The sequence below is a fragment of the Erinaceus europaeus genome, chromosome 12, assembly GCF_950295315.1.
Source record: "Erinaceus europaeus chromosome 12, mEriEur2.1, whole genome shotgun sequence".
Taxonomy (NCBI): Eukaryota; Metazoa; Chordata; class Mammalia; order Eulipotyphla; family Erinaceidae; genus Erinaceus; species Erinaceus europaeus.
Genome location: NC_080173.1, coordinates 87799353 through 87820751, shown reverse-complemented (window position 1 = coordinate 87820751; position 21399 = coordinate 87799353). Strand labels below are relative to the sequence as shown.

General features: G+C 42.5%; 2 protein-coding genes across 2 annotated transcripts in view; both read left to right on the top strand.

Moving 5' to 3' along the window:
- Window positions 1–21399, top strand: part of STX8 (syntaxin 8) — a 292040-nt gene that overhangs the window by 107498 nt on the left and 163143 nt on the right. The gene's annotated exons all lie outside the window — the stretch shown is intronic.
- LOC103113919 (calmodulin-A-like) lies at window positions 6921–8029 on the top strand. The gene has a single exon (XM_060204421.1). It carries the CDS (start codon window positions 6921–6923, stop codon window positions 7149–7151), a length of 231 nt encoding a protein of 76 aa, XP_060060404.1. The 3' UTR covers window positions 7152–8029.

The following is a 21399-nucleotide window of genomic DNA, read 5'->3' as shown; positions in this document are numbered from 1 at the left end:
CCAAGTTATTATCTGCGGAGATGGTGTCAGAGTTGGAAAGACTAGACAGCTGGATCAGGGAAGAAAGTAGCTCCCAAAAAAGGAAAAAGTATATAAATATTGGTAACTGTAAACCCCATCGATTTGATCTGGGGCCCATATTCAGCACAGGAGTCTATGTAACCTCTGCATCCCTGTAGGTCTGAACTTGCATTCTGTGGTCACAGCTAGGAACATTCTAGGCTGCACTAATTTCAGGACCCATCTTCCTCGGGTGGTAGAGTATTTTGCTCAACCTCCCTTTGGATAATGGTACACACTGTTGATCCACATTGAGGCCAAGGTCCTGTAGGGGCCCACAGAAGGGTCCATTATGTTGTTCCTGATGGAGACGACCAGTAACAATGGAAAGAAGAAGCTGTTAGAGGTCTAGGCCCATCTTGTCTGTGTGGGAATTGCAGGAATCCCTGGCTAGGGTTCCAGGTGTTGGGGTGGCCTAGTAGTAACCAAAAGAGCCATCATTAGTATGCTGGTCTCTTACCCTTATTCAGCTTTTGTAGTCCTTACTTTGTCTGACAAGGTTAGCCTTGAAGTAATTGAGGAAAGTGAAAAGGGAGGTAGGTGAGGAGGGTATCTAGGTCTAAGTAGAAACTATTTGATTAGGTACTTTATGGTGTCTTTTTTAGGTCTTTTTACTTGCCTGCTACATTTATTGACTCACTTCAAACTCCTGTGCACTTTTGCTTTAAGGTATATGTTTCCCCCTAACTTATGGATACATGTACATATGCCCTATCTCATGGGCCCTGGTCTCTATCTAGGTTTTGAGGCTTTGTTAGGAAGTGCACCACCCGAAATGGAATTAAATTCTTTTAGACTAAGGGCTAGGTGGTGACACAACTATGGAAACACACACATTACTGTGACAGAGGCCCAGGTTCAAGCCCCAGTCTCCATCTGCAAGGAGGAAGCTTCACAATGGAGCAATGCTTCAGGTGTCTCTTGTTTCTGTCTCTCTCTTTGTCTCACTCTGTCTCACCCTTCATCAAAGAAGGTGAAAGTACACGGTCACCAGGACTGGTTGTCCGGTGTGCAGATGCTCCATGTTCATAAGTGGTGAAGCAGGGTTGCAGGAGTTTCTGTCTCTCTCCCTCCCTATCTCTCTCTTCTCTCTAAATTTCTCTGTATTCTATCAAATAAATAAAATGACAATGTTTTAAAAATAATTAAAAGAAAAAAAACAAACATCCTTTGGGAAGTAGTAATAGGTATAGGTGGGACTTGAAAAGGAAAATAAATGGGACCATGGGGTGGGGTGAGGGGAATGGGCAAATATATATGGACAGTGAAATTGGTAGGTAAAGTCACGTGAGGCTATAAAGTATAGCTCAGAACTCAGCAAACTGGCCTGTTACCTGTTTTTACAGTGTGCCAGCTAAGAACGCAGGCTTCTCTATTTTCTCAGTGGTTGAAAAAGAGTGCTATTTTGCAACATATGAAAATGATAGGACATCCAAACTTCATGGTCCATAACGTTTTCACTTTTAATACAGCCCTGCCTGTTTGATCACATACTATCTGTGGCTGGTTTTGTGCCGCGACTCTGGAGTTGAGTCATTGTGACAGAGATGTATGGCTTACGAAAGCCTTAAAATATTTACCATCTGGCCCATTGCAGGAAACGCTTACCAACCCAGAGTCAAGAGCACTATCCCGCCCCCCCCCCAATTTAATGTGTGTATGAATAATAACCTGGGACTCTTGTTAAGATACAGAATCTGCACCAGAGGCCTGGGGTGAGGCCTGAGTGTCTGCATTTCTTCAAGAAGAATTTATTTATTTATTTTGGATAGAAACAGAGAAATTTGAGAGGAGGGGGAGATAGAAACACTGTTTCACCACTTATGAATCTCACCCACACACACTGTAGGTGGAGGTTGGGGGCATTGAACCTGGGTCCTTACACACTATAATGTGTACACTTTACAGGTGAGCCACCACCTAACCCCTGAGAGTCTGCATTTTTGACAAGTTTCCAGATACTGCCCAAACTGCTGACTCTTGGATAACACACAGATTTGAAGAGGCCTAGGCATGTCAGGGATGAGGAGGAAGAGGAGTATAGTGTAGAGATGAGATGATCAGAAGTTGAACGTGGGACTGGAGCTTGTCTTAGTTTATTCCTGAGCTCAGAACTTGGACCAGTGGGTGCCAGCTTCAGTTTTTACCTTGGGGAATACTCTTAAATGATTAAAGATAATCAGGCAGTGATGGCAAGAAGTGAGACTAGGAACATTCGAGGAATTCCTAATTTGGGCCAGTGAGTAGACTTGCCCACAGTGGAAGTGGTGGCTGAGATCTCTTCTTCCAAGTTAGTTTCTTTGATTTATAATGCAAAGGCTAAGGAAAATGTCAAATGGGAAGATAGAATCAAATTGCTCACAGATACAAGACGGAGTCTACCAGGTATGGTACAAACTAGATTCAACTCTCAGCACAATGGCTACTTTTTCTCTTCTTTTCTTTTTTTCTTCTTCTCTTTTCTTTTATTTTCTCCTCCTTCAGTTGCCACTGGAGTTATCGCTGGGGCTCAGTGTTGGTACTACAAATCCACAGGTCCTGGCGGCCCTTTTCCTCTTTTTTTTCCCCTACTTTATTTTTATTTGACAGGACAGAGAGAACTTGAGAAGGAGAGTGGGAGATATAAAGGAAGAGAGAAAGACAGAAAGCTGCAGACCTGCTTCACTACTCATGAAGTGTCCTTACTGCAGTGGAGACCAGGGGCTCAAACCCAGGTCCTTGCTTATGGTGATATGTATGCTTAGCCGAGTGTTTACCTGGCCCTGGCTAGTTTTTCTTACTGCAGTAAATAAATAAATAAATAAATAATAAAAAGGATTGAGGCTTAAATTTAAATTAACTCATAAAGAATAAAATGTTTAGCTGTGCAATGTCTTTTTTCTTTATTTTTGCAGTACTGAGGTCTAGTATATGAGCAATTTTACCGCTTTGGACTGTATTTTCATTTGGGAAGGAAGGGAGGGAGAGAGGAAGAGGAGAGGGAGAGAAAGAGACTGAGAGAGAGAAGGAGAGAGAAAGAGAGAGAGAGAGAGAGAGAGGTGCCACAAAGCCAGAATTCCATCTGCTGCTATAGCACTTCTCATGCAGTATTGGGGATTTGAACTTGGACTGTGCTTGGCAAGGCCTGCACTCTGCCTGATGAGCTTCAGTCCTGGTTTATGTAATTTAGCTTGAACTTAAAATTACTTGCATCATCTTTGTGTTCACTGGAAAGGCTGCAGTTTTCAGACTTATCCAGTTCTGCGTATTCACATAGGAAGCAGTTAAAAGCTGTTCTGTTCTACTTGACTTCATCTCTCCCACATTTTTGTATTGGAATCTGTTAATATCAACCTTGTGAACGGAGCTCTGCTTGTAGTCAGATATCCCAGCTGCAGGTCATTTTCAGCCCTGATGAGTGAATCCTCTTGTTAATGGTTCCTTTTAGATGTACTTTACAAAAAGAAGGAAGGAAGGACAGATGGAAGGAAAGAGAAAGAGAAAGAAAGAAAGGGAAAGGAGGAAAGAAACTGGGTATTTATTTTCAGGGAGTCAATAAGTGCAGGTGTGTCATAGAGTATTTAAGCAACTTGATACTGAGCTGGTGGCGAATGCTTTCAAAGCCCTAACACTCATTAAGTTAGTAGTGTAACTAGACCAGATTCAACAAGTGACTCTGTAGTAGTGGTCTTGTATTTTTCTACTTTGCATGTTTTTTTTATTTCAGCTTGTCAGGGGCCTTTAAAGACATGATTTATGCTTCCTAATACCCCCGGGAGATTAAGTATTTTCATATTTATTGCACGGAAGAGCATTCCATGATTGCTCGCCTGTCCTAAAATCAGTTTGGCTGGAAGAGGATACAAGAATTCTGACCTCAGCTCTATATCCAAACCAGAAGTCAGCTCTTGAAAAATGTGAATCAATATCTTGCCCAGAGAGTTTGTTTCATTCTGCTAACCTGAGGGGGCGGGGGGCGGGGGGGGGGATGAGCAGATGGTGGGAGGCAGCAAACATACAATGCTGCTTTTTTTTTTCTTTTGCAAATCCGCTTGTATCCCCACATCCCAGAGCTCAGCCACGTTGACATAAGCCAAACATCTTTCAGCTCTTTCAGACTTTCAGACAGTCCTTCATCATCACTCTAGTCTGTTCATCACCGTCATAATTGTTATCCTGGTTATTAAAAACCTGAGTAGCACAGTCTAGAGCTTTCCCTAAACATGCTGGTGACCTTTCCCTCCATGAAGTTTTCTGGGTACTTGGATATTTTTTCCATGCCCTCTGTCTTTTATTTGCCAGGTCTCTTAGCACTTTTACATCTAGGAAGGCATGGTGACGATAAACAATGAAGAAGGAGGAGGAGGAGTAGAAGGAGAAGAAAGAGGAGGAAGAGGAAGAGAAAAAGAAGGAGGAGGAGGAGAATGAGAAGAGTAAGAGGGAAAAACCCCCCAAAAACTAGCCATTATGCCATCTGAGAGTTGAATCCAGTTTGTACCATACCTGCTAGACTCCGTCTTGTATGCCAGGCTAGCGTGGGGGGTGCCTATTCCCTGGGCGCACTCTGGGTTGGAGAGAACTCGACCTGACTCAGCCTGGGCTGCTTCTCACTCAATACTCACTCAGCGACGCGGGAGATAGATGACTCAGGAACTCATGGCAGCGTGGTAATGCAAAAGGATCTATGATCAGAGAGCCAATGCTTTTATAGGATAAAACCGGAAGTGGCAAGTCAAAAACGGAAATGGCTAGGAAAGGGGGTGGAGAAAGGCAAAAGCGGGCTGGGAAGGTAGAAGCTTCCTTAGCATCTGTTGTGAGGGTTTTAGCCGGTGGGATTAATGTTACCCTGCAGGCAGGGTGGGTCTCGAGGTAGAAAGAAGATAGATCAATGGGATGGGTGGGAATCTTTCAGGCAAAACAATGATTATGTAAATAGGCCATAGTGTCAGCAATGTAGAATGGAGCAGTGGGGGACAGGCTTAATGCCCGACATTGTATCTGTGAGCAATTTGATTCTATCTTCCCATTTGACATTCTCCTTAGCCTTTGCATTATAAATCAAAGAAACTAACTTGGAAGAAGAGATCTCAGCCACCACTTCCACTGTGGGCAAGTCTACTCACTGGCTCAAATTAGGAATTCTTCGAGTGTTCCTAGTCTCACTCCTTGCCATCACTGTCTGATGATCTTTAATCATTTAAGAGTATTCCCCAAGGTAAAAACTGAAGCTGGCACCCACTGGTCCAAGTTCTGAGCTCAGGAATAAAGTAAGACAAGCTCCAGTCCCTCTTTCAACTTCCGATCACCCCGTCTATTTTCCTATTCTTGCCTGCCCACCTATTTGCCTTTCATGTCATCTTTGGGTTAAAGATGATTGTCTTTCTATGGAGAAGTGAGTGGTGGGTGGCTGTCCAAGTCGATCCTCTCAGTTACCTGGATGGGCTGTAACCCATTTGGGTCATTTTTTAGGATCAGTGGCCTAGTTCCCATAGTTAGTTCTTCATGGGTCGCTCCTCAATAGAATATCCATTTTTCTTCTATTCCATTTGCCACTCTTTTTAAAAAAAATTAATTAATTAATTTTTCCCTTTTGTTGTTCTTGTTTTTATTGTTGTTGTTGTTATTGATGTCGTCGTTGTTAGGACAAAGAGAAATGGAGAGAGGAGGGGAAGACAGAGAGGGGGAGAGAAAGAGAGACACCTGCAGACCTGCTTCACCGCCTGTGAAGCGACTCCCCCTGCAGGTGGGGCATTTGCCACTCCTTTATGAATCCTTTAAAAATAGTGGTTTTGTCTCATAACTTTAATTCTCAAAAATGTTTGGTGTTTTATGATTATCTAATGGTGATATTACATTTCCATAGGCCAATTCTTAAATTCCATTTTAATCCAGCCCTAGTTTTCCCCTTTTTTTAAAAAAAATATTTTTTTATTACTGGATAGAGACAGAGAGAAGTTGAGAAGGGAAGGAGAGGGAGAGGGAGAGGGAGAGGGAGAGAGAGAGAGAGAGACAGACCTGTAGCACTGCTTCACCACTTGTAAAGCTTTCCCTCTGCAGCTGAACCAGGGGCTTGAACCCAGGTCCATGTACACTGTAATGTGAGCACTTAACCAGGTGTGCCACTGCCTGGCCCCTTCTAATTTTCTTCTGTTAAACTCCGTATGTGATTTTTACATGTGTATTACTGTTGTAGTTGCTCTTTAAGCACTCTTACATTTTAATTGATCTTGGGAAGTGACATATTTTCACATGCAGGTAAAAAGTGATAAAAGGCAGCATATACTTAAGTAAAAACTGAACCATATAGGTAAGCACCACTTAAATCCTAGGCTCTTGGGCACGAAAGATAGCTCGCATGGTAGAGAACTTGTCTTGCCATGCTCGTGGCCTTAGGTCAGCACCGGGAGACTTCATGGATAGTAAAGCAGTTCGGTGATATCTTTCTTCTCTGTGTTTCTCTCAAAAAAAAAGGGGGGGGGGAGAAGAGGTGGTGGCGGTGGTCCAGGCCATGGCACACCTAATGTTGAGTACACATATCACCATGTACAAGGACCCAGGTTCAACTCATTCCCCACCTGCAGAAGAGGAAAGTTTCACGAGTGGTGAAGCAGGTCTGTAGGTGTCTCTTTCTCCATCTCTATCTCCCCTCTCGTCTCTCAGTCCTAACAAATAAAATCAATCTTAAAAAGGAAAAGGAAGAGTACAAGCAGAGTGAGCGAGCCGAGCGGTTGTGTGGTTGTGTTTCAGAGACTGGTAGTGCTAGCAGCGTGGCTGACCAACTGACCAAAGGGCAGATTGCAGATTGCAGAATTCAAAGAAGCTTTGGGAACTGTCATGAGATCTCTTGGGCAGAATCCCCCAGAAACAGAGTTATATAGGACATGGTTCATGAAGTAGATGTTGATGGTAATGGCATGATCGACTTCCCAGAATTTCTGACCATGATGGCAAGAAACATGAAAGATACAGACAGTGAAGAAGAAATGAGAGAAGCATTCCGTGTGTTTGAGAAGGATGGCGATGGTCATATGAGTGTAGCTGAGCTTTGCCATGGGATGACAGACCTTGGAGAGAAGTTAACAGATGAAGTTCATGAAATGGTCAGATATTGATGGTGACGGTCAGATAAACTATGAAGAGTTTGTACAAATGATTGTACAGAATGTGTTAAATTTCTTGTACAAAATTGTTTATTTGCCTTTTCTTTGTTTGTAACTTATCTGTAAGAGGTTTCCCCTTACTGTCAAAGAACATGCATGTATAGTAATTAGGACTTCATTCCTCCATGTTTTCTTCCCTTACCTTTTTTTTTTTTTCTTTTAAGAATTTATTTATTTATTCCTGAGGAAGACAGGATGGAGTTGTTCAAATGAGGGAACCTGGGTTAGGCCTTTTTTTTTTTTTTAAAACAATTTTGTTTAGGAACTGTCAGCATGTTGTTGAAGTGTGGAGTCATAACTCTGCATGGACTATGGACAGTCACCAATGTTCTTAAACGCTGCACTATTGCAAACCGAGTGTATTATCCAGATACCCATACACTATCATTTTTGTACTGCTGGTCCTGTACCAGAAACATTTTCTTTTATTGTTAATTGCTTTTTAAACTTCGTTTTAGCTACTTAAAGAAAATCTGCTTATGGCACAATTTGCCTCATCCATTCCAAGTTGTACATTAGTTTTCCAATTAAAAAATTACAATTTGGGAGTCAGGCGGTAGCACAGCGGGTTAAGCACAGGTGGCGATAAGCACAAGGACCAGTGTAAGGATCCTGGTTCGAGCCCCCGGCTCCCCACCTGCAGGGGAATCACTTCACAAGCGGTGAAACAGGACTGCAGGTGTCTATCTTTCTCTCCCCTTCTTTGTCTTCCCCTCCTCTCTCCATTTCTCTCTGTCCTATCCAACAACAACGAGATCAACAACAACTACAACAATAAAACAACAAGGGCAACAAAAGGGAATAAATAAATAAATACAAATTTAAAAAAATTACAATTTACCCCCCAAAAAAAGGGGGAAAAATGAGGCCAGGATTAGTAAATTCATAGTGCCAGTGATAAACCTTGATAGCAATAAAGAAGGAGAAGGAGAGAATAAGATGGTACTGAAGAGGCTATTCAGCAGTACAGCAATGTCCTAACTTTATTCCCTAGCTTCATGCTAAATGGATAAATAAGTAAGTAATCTCTTCAGGATTACATCTTTGATTTTCTTATACTCCGTGTGCTCTTATTGGGGTTTTCTCCTGTTTCTGATGGCTAATTTATTTTTTAAAAGATTTTATTTATATATTAATGAGAAAGATGGGAGGAGAGAGAGAGAACCAGACATCACTCTGGTACATGTGCTACCGGGGATTGAACTAAGGACCTCATGCTTGAGAGTTTAGTGCCTTAGCCACTGTGCCACCTCCTAGACCACTCTGATGGCTAATTTATATCCTGATCCATTTCTACAGTGTTAGCCTTGCATAGGTGCTGGTAGTATTTCAGTGTTTTTTGTTTATTTGTTTGTTTGTTTTTGTTTTGTCACTACCCCAATCCATATTTCCAACTCCACTCAACAACTTCATTTGGAGAGGGACTTCCAATGCAATAAGTTTAAAACATAATCTGTTACCATCTCCTACAACCTGTTCCACTCTCTCCATTCTTTCTTAGTTATGAGTGTCACAATCCAGCTTTATTAAATTTCAAGAGCTTGACTTTTCCAGCCAGTCAGTAAATTGAATTGAATTCACGCCAGACTGTCTCTCCGATTTTCTTCTCCCCACCCCTGCTTTCAGCTTTAATCTCAGGTAGTCTTTCCTTTGGAGAACAAGGACTGTTGATTGGGCTGGTTTTCCTGCTTCCAGTTAGTCCTCCAGCCTGTCTTTCCTTTGTTAACAGAATTAGCTTCTTCTTCTTCTTTTGCCTTATTGCTGGGGCTCGGTGCATTTTTCTTATTTTTGTTGTTTGTTACTGTTGTTAGATAGGACAGAGAAAAACCAAAAGAGGAGGGGAAGACAGAGGGGGGGAGAAAAAGATAAACACCTGCAGACCTGCTTCACCACTTGTGAAGCAAGCCCCCTGCAGGGAGCCCGGGGCTCGAACCAGGATCTTTACCCAAGTCTTTGCGCTTCCGACCATGTGCGCTTTGCTGGCTACATTACCACCCGACCCCCCAGAACTAGCTTCTTAAAAACAAATTGGATTGTAATAATCGCCACATGCATGTTTAATTTTATGCTGAAGAAATAGGAGCAACTGATTTCACATACAACACTTTTATCATTCTGCCTTCTCATATATTGTTATGCTTAAGATGCTATTCTTCTTTTTTTTTTATGAAAAAGATAGTTATTATTCAAAAGCCATCTTCTCCATAAAGCTCTTTCTCACTTTCCTAGGATAAGATGAACTTTTTTTAAAAATATTTTTATTTATTTATTTTCCCTTTTGTTGCCCTTATTTTTTATTGTTGTTGTTGAAACTTTACATCAGGCTCAACCTGATGCTGTTGACTGGCTACGGAAGAAGGGCAAACGCTAGAAGAATTGTTGTTGTAGTTATTATTGTTGTTGTTATTGATGTCGTCATTGTTGGATAGGACAGAGAAAAATGGCGAGAGGAGAGGAAGACAGAGAGGAGGAGAGAAGATAGACACCTGCAGACCTGCTTCACCGCCTGTGAAGCGACTCCCCTGCAGGTAGGAAGCCAGGGACTCGAACCGGGATCCTTAAGCTGGCCATTGCGTTTTGCGCCACGTGCGCTTAACCCGCTGCACTGTTACCTGACTCCTCACTTTTTTGGGGGGGGGCCAGTACTCTATGTATTGGCCATAGTATTTACTATTTTGAATTTTTCCATCATCTTCATATCTGCAAACCACCTCCAGAAACATGTTATGTGTTCCTCAAAAGAAGGGGCTACTTTAAAAAAAAAATTTAATTATAACAATTTATTTAATACTTAGTAGGTGGCAGGTGGTGAACCAAGTGCTGCATATACATTCCCTTATTTATTTATTTTTTAATTTTTTATTTATATAAAGGAAACACTGACAAAACCAGAGGATAAAAGGAGTACAACTCCACACAATTCCCACCACCAGAACTAGAACTCTGTACCCCATCCCCTCCCCTGATAGTTTTCCTGTTCTTTATCCCTCTGGGAGTATGGACTCAGGGTCATTATCGGATGCAGAAAGTGGAAGATCTGGCTTCTGTAATTGCTTCCCCACTTCTTCTTCTAGGGTTTGCCCTTCTTCCGTAGCCAGTCAACAGCAAAGCTGTCAGGAGCTGCTTGTTGCTGGCTTTGAAAGTGACTGGGATCCATGTGGATTCAGTCGGCTAGGAAGGATCGTCAGTTTCCCCAATGAATGGGTACTCACGGGATGCACCACTGAACATGGGCGTTGACAGGTCGATCCATACTCCCAGCTTGTCTCTGTCTTTCCCTAGTGGGGCAGGGCTCTGGGGAAGCGGAGCTCCAGGACACATTGGTGGGGTCTGTGGTTTTGTAGAGGACTAGAACTATTTTCACAACTGCTTTCCCCAACTGTGTCTGTATCTGTGCGACCTTAATATCCCTTGACTCATAAAGGAAAATTGTTGATCCAGAGTGAACTGTTTCAACTTCTCTTCTCCTCAACCTCGAGTATTCCATGGAGGAAAATGTTTGAAACCGCACCTGAGCTATAAACAATTTATGCTGAAGGTAACAGTGTTAGTATTGAAGTATGTAAACCTTTAGCTAATAAAAATCAAAGTAGCCTAATTTGGAAAGTACACAGAAGGTTAGAGGGAACGCTTGTAAATGTTTTCAAAGACTCTGTATTTAATTCTATCACCAGCTAGCAAAATAAATAGTCCAGCTGTTAGCTCTCAAACAGACACGTGCTGGAATTGAAATGCTAATAGTTTAAATGCATTGGTCATTAGAAATCAAAAGGAATGTGAAGTACACTTTCTAGTTTACAAGAAGCAAGGTGAAAGTGTCCCCCCCCCCAACACATTTGTAACAACTGCGATTAAAATTGCTCCCTCGTCTTTTACTTTAGTGGTTAATTTTTAGTATACCCGATGTGTGACTTAGGGGAGTGTTTTCTTTTTTCTTTTCCTATTTAGATGCAAAGGTTCAGAACTAAATGGAAAGTAGACAGCAGGAGACATTAAATTCCACATTTCCATGTGCCCAAGCGGTTTGCTTTAGATGACAAGCTGCATGCCAGACTCTTCTGAGGAATGGGAGGTTATTTTCAATAATGTGCTAAGATTGACCTGCACTATTCAGCCAGCACATCTGCTTGCAAGCACTGGCCTTGTGTGAGGAGGTTATACTGGAATTAATTAACTCTGTTTGGGTCTCTGAAATGTTTTCTCCACATCTTGTTTCACCATAATAAAACTTAGAAAAACCAATTGGAACTTCTCTGCTTTTCCTTAAGAACTTAAAAAAAAAAAAAACTAGGTAAAAAAAAAATTCTATAAAGCAGTGTTTCTTGCTTGAAGCAATTTTTTTAAAAAAAAATACACTAAATTAGGATTTCATTAATTCAGACATTTATTTTTAATTTAAAATGGTGTTATATCACTTTTATCCACCGCAGGGATATTATTATTATTAGTGGTAGTAGTATTTGTGTGTGTGTGTGTGTGTGTGTGTGTGTGTGTGTTTTCTTTTTACCAGAGCACTGATCAGCTCTGGCTTCTGGTGATGCAGGGGATTGAACCTGGGACTTTGGAGCCTCAGCATGAGAGTCTCTTTATGTAACCATTGCTATCTACCCCCACGCTTAGTGTGTGTGTTTTATTGTTAGGGAACCAGGAACTGAGCAGAGAAGAGTAGAGAGGAGTATAATCTGTTGGGGTTTTTGTAACTTTACAAAATATTTTGTGATTCTTGAAACTATCCAAAGATAACATCTTCAAAAAAGGGAAGGAAGGGAGGGAGGCTTTGGGGAAGTTCTGAAACACAGAATATAGCACACCTGGTCTTGACACCATGGTGTTTGACATTATTATTGCCGTTGGCCTGTTTATCTGAAATAGCTTATCACTTTTTTCAGAGAAACTGAGATGAAAGGCCTACCTCCAAGAATACAGATGGTTGGAGTTTCTGTTTGAGGTATTAAAAAATATACATATTGAAAATAGTGGTGAGGGGTTTCACAAAGTCATGAATGTTGTTAGTGCCACTGAAATGCCCTCTTAAAAATAGCTAAAGTGATAGCCTTTATGTTGCAGATCTTTTCCCAGTGTGAAAATTCATTTTATAATGTCACATACCAAAAATCATTGGCTTGTATTCTGTAAATGGACATTGTGTGGTGTCTCAATCCAGGAGAGAGAGAGAGAGAGAGAGAGAGAGAGAGGAAGGGAGAGGGAGAGAGAGAGAGAGAGAGAGAGAGAGACCTGGCAAATGTGATACTAGAGACTGAACCCAGGACAACATGCTTTTAAGTGTAGGGCTCTCACTCGCCTGGACCATGCGAGCCATATATTCTTTCAGCTATATGTCTTTAGAAATAAGATACGTTTATATCTACTGAGCCTTTGAATACAACTGTGCCGTCCCATGCACAAACCACTGACCACACATAATGACTGAGCACTTGAAATGTGTCTGGTCTGAACTGACTTGTGCTGTAGGTGCACAATAACACTGAATTTTGAAGATTTGCTCTCCCCCCCCAGTCAATATTTTGTTAACAGTTCTTATATGAATTGCATATTGGATTGATAGTATTTGGCTAAACAAAATATATTACTGAATATATTTATTTTTTTCAATGTGGCTACTCCAAATTTTTTACCTGTGTCTGTGGCGGCTCATCTTACATTTTGTTGGAACTGGCTGGTCTAGAAATCAGCCACATATTTGAGAGCAATAAAAATCACTTCTATGGGGCCAGGCGTTTGCACACCTGGTTAAGTGCAAACATTACAGTGCACAAGGTCCCAGGTTCAAGCCCCTGGTCCTCACCTGTAGGGGGAAAGCTTCACAAGTGGTGAGGTAGGGCTGCAAGTGTCTCTCTTCCTCTCCCTCTCTATCTCCCCCACTCCTCTCAATTTCTATCTCTTCTATCCAATAGTAAATAAATAAAAAGATATATATTTAATAAAAATCACTTCTGATGGGGCCAGGCAGTAGCACACACATTGCAGCATGCAAGGACCCAGGTTCAAATCCCTGGTCTCCACCTGCAGGGGGAGAACTTCACAATGGTGAAGCAAGTGTCTCTCTTTCCTTCTCTCTTATCTCCTGCTCTCTGTTTCTCTCCCTGTCCAATAAAATACATGAATATATTTTTAAATGAATAAATATGGGGGTGGGGGTATAGCATAATGGTTATGCAAAGAGACTTTCATGCCTGAAGCTCTCAAGTCCCAGGTTCAATTCCCCACACCCCCATAAGCCAGAGCTGAGCAGTGCTCTGGTTAAAAAAAAAAAAAAGAATAAATATTTCAAATCACTTCTGATGGGTAACTTAAGTAGAAGACAAAAGAACTTCCTTGGTTGATATGGATATCCAAAGCATTTACTTCTTGAAAGATGGTAGCTCTTTCTCTTCTCTCTCTCTTTTTGCTTGCAGAGTTATTGCTGGGCTCAGTGCCTGCACTATGAATCCACTGCTCCTGGAGGCTAATTTTTCCCTTTTGTTGCCCTTATTGTTTGTTGTTGTTGTTGTTATTGCTGTCATTGTTGTTGGACAGGACAGAGGGGAAATCCAGAGAGGAGGGGAATACAGAGAAGGGGAGAGAAAGACAGACACCTGCAGACCTGCTTCACCGCCTGTGAAGCAACTCCTCTGCAGGTGGGGAGCCGGAGGCTCCAACCAGGATCCTTACGCCAGTTCTTGCACTTGGCATCCTGTGCGCCTAACCCGCTGCGCTACCATCCGGCCCCCACTTCTCTTCTCTTATTCAGAGTTTTTCCCGACCTAGACACATTCCTTTCCCCTCCCTCCTTCCTTCCCTCCTTCCCTCCCTTCTTTCCTTCCTTCCTTCCTCCCTTCCTTCCTTCCTTCCTACCCCCCCCCACTCTCTCTCTCTTTCTTCCTTAACAGATGATAGAAACAAAGAAAACCTGAGAGGGGAGAAAGAGCTAGTGTGGGGGAGAGGAAGAGAGACTCCTGCAGCTCCATTTTTGAGCCCTGTAGGGCTCTGAGGAGCCTTTGGGTGGCTGGTCCAGGAGAACAGTTTGATCACAGCAGCACGTGGGTCCATAACACAAGCCAGCTTACTTGGAAAGTGTGAGGTTCCTAGATCCTGGAGGTTGCATTGATTCAGAGGCAGCTTTTCACTGTCAAGCAAAGAGGGGAGAGCAAGAATAGAATTACAGCCTTCAGCAAGAAAAGAAAGAGCCCTCACAGCAACCAGAACCTTCTCAACTCTGTATGGAGAAAATTAAAAATGAGCACCTATAGAGGGCACCCCGAGCCTTAGAGGCTCCTGTCCTGGCAGGCGTGTTGGTCCATGTCCAGCTTAACAGCAGCCCTCTCGCTCAGAACCTCTCTGTATCTGTAAACCAGCCTTGCTACCCTGTTGTCATACACACATTTCCTGTCCCTTCAGGCAGCTATAGCCACAGCTAAGCTGTTTGCCTGCCCTGTCCAAGTCATCTCCCTAGGTATTAATTACTTTTTGTTTAATACTCTGGTTACATAGGTTTCAAGTGGTTTACCCTGAATGGTATTTTCCACCATAAACTTTATGTTATTTTTAGAGTGTGATTTTGCAGGATGTGAGGTGTTTTTTTTTTTTTTTCCTCAGGAATGCATGCATCACTTTATAGCAGAAATACCTGCATGAACTCTGTCCTGTTCCCTCATTAGATAGGTCTCGGGATGCCAGGGTGACTGCCACTGTCACACAGGGGAGGTGTGTGCCTGGCATTTCTCAGTATAGTGTACTCAGGTCGACCAGTTGTTATGAATATGGTGGTTGGATATAACTGGATGAGTCCTGTTAATCTTCTGCTGTGGTGCAAGTGGGTCTGGTCATCTGGGAACTGGTCTGCCATATCCACAGTATGTCTAAGGGGAAATGTATTCTAACATCCCTGAGTTCCAAATGGTAAACTCGCTAATCTACTCTTGGAATCTACTCTCTTTGTAAATTGACAAACGTCTGTGAGTCTTTAGCTAACAACTCGTACCTACACCACCACTTAGTAAAGAAGAAATGGTAACTTTGAAGACTCTAAAGCTAGTTGTCACAATCATAGAAACTGAAAGGTAATTAGTGTACTGCACTTGGAAACCCTGAGGCTTGAGAGGTCCCAGGTTTAATTCCCAGAACCACCTTATGCCAGAGCTGAACAGTGCGCTGGTGTCTCTCTGTCTCTCACTTGCTCACTCTTTCTCTCTCTCTCTCTCTCTCTCCCCCTCCTCTTCTCTAGGTTCCTCTGACTCTATTCAAAAAATAATATAGTTTTTAAAAGAACAATCTGGAGCAGCAGGTTAAGCGCATGTGGCACAAAGTGCAAGGACTGGTTTAAGCATTCCAGTTTGAGCCCCTGGCTCCCCACCTGCAGGGGAGTCACTTCACAAGCATTAAAGCAGGTCTACAGGTTTCTTTCTTTCTCTCCCCCTCTCTGTCTTCCCCTCCTCTCTCCATTTCTCTCTGTCCTATCCAACAATAACAACAGCAATAATAACTACAACAACAATAAAAAAAAACAGGGGCAACAAAAAGGAAATAAATAAATAAATATTAAAGAAAAAGAGAGAGAACGATCAGCTTATAGAAGTATAGGTCTTCTGACTAAACATTAGACTGTTTTTATAGGAAACTCCCTAAGTCCAGGAGTTCTGGGGGTCTGAATTACGTAGGCCAACATCATATGGTCTCTCAGTAAACCTTCAGCACTTATTTGAACTTGGAAAGCTATGTAGGCAATCTGTCACTTAACTAATGGAAAGAACCAGCGCCTGCACTGTGATGATTTTTCCAAGAGCTATAGAAGGTAACATCTTAATCAATTAACAGTGTGATAAGAACGAATTGTAATGAAAAACTCTCAGCAGTTTACTTTTCACCATGAAAACCTCTGGGCGGTTGTGTTTCAAATCCAGGAGCCAGGTGCTTCGTGGCTCAGTCCCCAGTCACCATTGTCACATTATTAAGAGCAGTTACTAGGTGCAGTGCGTCTCTGTCTCTGTGCTGATCTTTGTTGCAGTGCCAGCCAGAGGAACCCTGCCATTTGTGACACAGCTATTTATAGTACACATATTATTTCAGAACACAATGACTATATAAAATGTGGTTAATTGGACTTTGAAAAGGAAAGAGCCTGCATGTGACACTGTATGATAATGAAAAGATTTTCTTTTGAGATTTTGTAAAGGCTTGAATAGTAACATCCTAAAAAAAGAAAAAATTTTTTCCCCTCTACACAATTTTGGAAGACAAAAATGTGCTATTTCAGAGAAAAAGGCAGCTGACTGGAAAGGGCATAATGACAAGAGACCAGATTTGCTCTTTATTTATACACTGGGTTTGAAAAATAGACTTTCTTTCTTTTTTTTTTTAATTCATTCATTGTTTGGATAATGACAGAGAAACTGAGAGGGGAGGAGTAGATAGAGGGGAGAGAGAGAAAGAGAAATACCTGCAGTACCTCTTCAATGCTCTTGAAGTGTCATTGTGCCCCACCCACCTCCAGCCCCACCCTGCAGGTGGAGTTGGGGGTTTGAACCTTGTGCCTGGTGATGTGTGTGCTCAAGTCAGGTGCACCACCACCTGGGCCCCAAAGGATAGACTTTGTCCTAATCAGAAACTGTGGCCTGCATCCAACCTTGTACAGGCCCTGATCATTCACCAGCAACGGCCACCAATGCCATCTCATCCGTGAATCTTCTCCGGCCTGTACTTTCACAGAAGGAGATGATCTCTCCTCCCTTTGCATTCCAGGGTGTTTGGTACCTCTGGAATATGCTTTGCTTTGCATTATGTGTGGTTATCCCTGAGCTCTTTTTCTCTACTAAAGTTTGAACTCCTTAAGAGAAGAAGGCTGGGAGTCGGGCAGTTGCGCAGCTGGCTAAGCGCAGGTGGCACAAAGCGCAAGGACCAACGTAAGGATCCCGGTTCCGGCCCCTGGATTCCCACCTGCAGGGGAGTCGCTTCACAGGCGGTGAAGCAAGTGTGCAGGTGTCTGTCTTTCTCGCCCCATCTTTGTCTTCCCCATCTCTCTCCACTTCTCTCTGTTCTATTTAACAACGACGACATCAATAACAACAATAACTACAACAATAAAACAACAAAAATTAATAAATATTTAAAAATTTTTAAAAGAACTAATTCATGTTATTATAAAAGAGAGAGAGAGGAGAAGAAGAGGAAGAGGAGGAAGAGGAAGAAGGAGAAGAAGGCTGTTGTGTCTTTGTGTGCTTGGAAGACAGACAAAGTGCCTTCCACAGACGGCAGCAAAGAAGATACTGCTTTCTTTTTTTTTTTTAATATTTATTTTATTTATTTATTCCCTTTTGTTGCCCTTGTTGTTTTATTGTTGTAGTTATTATTGTTGTTGTTGTTGGATAGGAGAGAGAAATGGAGAGAGGAGGGGAAGACAGAGAGGAGGAGAGAAAGATAGACACCTGCAGACCTGCTTCACCACCTGTGAAGCGACTCCCCTGCAGGTGGGGAGCCGGGGGCTCAAACCGGGATCCTTATGCCGGTCCTGTGCTTTGCACCACCTGCGCTTAACCCGCTGCACTACAGCCCGACTCCCAAGATACTGCTTTCATTTGGGGGAATTAGCTCCTCAGTTAATCATTTGTTCCTTTTTTTATCATCTATTTGCCGGTGAGTGGATCGCAGCACAGTTGTTGACACTTGCGTATAATTTCTTAGTTCCCTGCCATAGGTGTCTGCAAAACACTCTCAGCCCCAGTCTGGGTCCTTCCGCCATCATGCACCAGGACCTCAAAATTCTTTCCACCTTCACCCCATCCCTGCCTTCCTTCCTCAGAATTCTTGGCTTTGGTGCAGTACACCAAACCCACTCCAAGTTTAGCTTTGCATTTTTGTTGTTCTTTCTTTCTGTCCTTGTTTCTTAAAGTTCCGCCGCGGAGTGAGATAAACATTTTTCTCTTTTTGGCTTCATCATGCCCCAGTGACCCACCCACCCAGAATGCTTCTATGAGAGACAGCTGATATTGTAATCAGGGCTCCATCAATCATGGGCCAGACGTATCCAGAGGGAGGAGAAAAATGACCTGGAAGTCAGCTTCATAATGGGAGAAGAATTGATCCCAGAAAGAATGGAATTCCTCCTCGTTAGAGATAAGGGGGAGAAGCCACTTCAGGCAGATCTAATAAGGTGCCCCAGGCACATAGAGATCCTGGGAGGTGGGACAGTGACAGTGTTGGTTCATCTGGGCAGCGGTGGTAGATCAGTAGATGGCAAGGAGCATTTAGCAGCATGTTTTGAGGACCTTGAACCAAGGGAGCAGGGTTTAGGGACAGACTTGTTTTGAAAGTAACACAGGACCCCCAGACTTAGAGGGCTCCAGAATCTATTAGAAGCTTTAGTCCCAAGGAACAAAGAGTGGACAGGCTCCCATCAATTGGGCCCAGACAACAAGGGCTTGGAAGACCTAAAATAGCCCCCACAAGAGGCTGCCAGTGGTTCATTTGGTAGAGTGCACATGCTACCGTATGCAGTGACCCAGGTTCAAGCCCTGGGCCACCATATGGGAGTGTCTGCAGCAGAGAAAATGCTTTGTGAGCGATAGAGTGATCTTGCAACATTTCTCCTTGCTTCTTTCTTCTTCTCATCCTTTATCTAGAGAAAATTAAAAAAATTTTTTTTTTAAGAGGGGGAGTCAGGCGGTAACGCAGTGGGTTAAGCGCACGTGGTGCAAAGCACAAGGACCGGCATAAGGATCCCGGTTTGAATTCCCGGGTCCCCACCTGCAGGGGAGTCGCTTCACAAGTGGTGAAGCAGGTCTGCAGGTGTCTGTCTATCTTTCTGTCCGCCTCTCTGTCTTCCCCTCCTCTCTCCATTTCTCTCTGTCCTATCCAACAATGATGACATCAATAACAACAACAATAATAACTACAACAATAAAACAAGGACAACAAAAGGGAATAAATAAATAAATATATTTTAAAATCTCTACAAAAAAAAGACCCCCGGAATTGGTGCAATTGTGCCTAGGCAATAATCTTGGTGATAAATAAATATCGACTGTAAACCATTAATCCCCCAATAAAGCAATGAAAAAACATATAGTGCCCTGTGGTGAGGGGCTCCCCTCTTATTCTCTTGTAAGGACTATAGACTGATACCCAGCTTGGCATCAGAACTTAGGGCTCACCCATTCAGGGACTGCTGTAACCGAGAGGCAGGGAAAACTACAGTCTCTGAGCAAGTTGTTCGAAGGCTGTGGTAGGTGGCACTTTTATGAGGTCAGCACATCTGGAAAGTGTTTGGGGACCATCCATGTACATAGATAAACCCTGCAAACCAGCGTGTCATGGCTGACTTGTGCGCTGAAACCCAAGTCACTGCTGCACTAGGCTCTGAGGAAATAGAAGATTTGCAATATCCTGTGTCTGACAGATGCGGTAAGCTTCTCAATAATCATCAGTGGAAAGGGGGCTAGAAATCTGTGACATGGCTGGCATCTGAAAAGATCATCAGGTTCAGTGCCTAGCTTTCTACTAGTAGATAAATCCCCTGTGGAAGGGGACTGTTACTTTTTCTTTATAGTATCACTGACCTGTAAGGGCTTAAAAAAAAAAAACTTCAGAAGTCATTACTATAGCATTTTGTTTTAATGGTTTACCATATAGTTATTGACATATGGGTGCAATTTATCTCCTCCGTGACAGGTGCCTGCAAAACCCTTTCACCCCCAGCCTAGCTCCTTTTCCACCATCATGACTGTACCAGGGCCCCAGTGCTTTATCTAACCCCTCCTTCCCCAGAGTCCTTTGCTTTGGTACAATTTGTGTCTTATTTCCTCTTTAAAAAGCTAATATTTGCCAGGTTGCTGTTTCTTTATTAGATATAAATGCAGAAATTTATTCAGAAGAAAACTAAGCAGACCGTAAGTCCCTCCCTCCTTTTGTTAATGCCTTTGGATAGAGATAGTAATGAAATGTATCTTGGGCCAGCAGCATAGCTAGTCTGGATAACGCACCTGCTGTTGTCGTGTGCACTAGTGGAAGCCTTGGCACTGAAGTATCTGTCTTTATCTCAAAAATGTTGGTTTGGAGTAGTGAAGCCCTGGTGACAAAAAAAAAAAAAAGGAGTAGAGGAAGGGGGAGGGGGAGGGAGAGGGAAAGGAGAGGGGAGGGAGAGGGAGAGAGGGAGAGAAAGGGAAGAAGAGGAAGGGGGAGTGAGAAAGGGAGGGAGGAAGGGAGGAAGAAAGCCATGTATAAGTTTAGAAATTTCCAGCAGTATAGAAAGGTACAGTATAAGTGAGTTTCTTGTGATTCTCAGAAATTTACACAGATAAGTCTATGTAGATAGATACACATTATATATGTGAGCTGTTCATTTGTAATAAAAAGGGAATATTCCTGACGCTACTTTTTTTTTTTTAATAAATTTAACCTAATCAGTCTCAGAGATCACTCCAGGTCAGCACGTACACTTTACCTGATATTTCTGAGATGTTGCTTAGTATCACACACCATCATTTAGATGGTCCTCTAATGCTGGACATTTTATCTCTGACATGTTCCTGTTCCAAATGTTAGTAATCTGATTCTCAAACTACTACTCTTTAAGAGTTAGGGACTGGTGTGATTTCAGGCTTGGGCAGATTTTTTCTTTTCTTCAGTAAATCATCAGGTAGTAAGTGTTTTCGGGTTTTCTGAGTTTAGCAACCTCTGTAACAAGCCTGTGTAACAACTCTTAACTTCTGTGGTTTGAGCACAAAAGTAGACATAGCTGGGTAAACAAACAAATGATACTCCCTGTCCATGTAGTAAAACATTATTTACCCATAAAAATGTTTGGGGTTCAGATACATGCTATAATGAGAATAAGTTTCAAAAGCATGCCCTATGCTAAGTGAAAGAAACTAGATACAGACGGCACAAATTATATGATTCCATTTAAATAGCAATACATAGAATTCGGGGGTGAGGTGGGCGCTGCTACACCTGCTTGAACACATATGCTACAAAGCACAAGGACCCAAGTTCAAGCCCCAGGCACGGAGTCAAAAAAAAAAAGTCAAAAAAAGTCAAAAAAAAAAAAAAAAAAAAAAAAAAGAAAGAAAGAAAGAAAAGAAAGAAAGAAAGAAAAGAAAAATAAGGCATGAGTGGTCCTGGAGATGGCATTACCACACTGCCACGAGTTCCTGAGTCATCTATCCCCCGCATCACTGAGTGAGTTGCAGCAGCCCAGGCTGAGTCG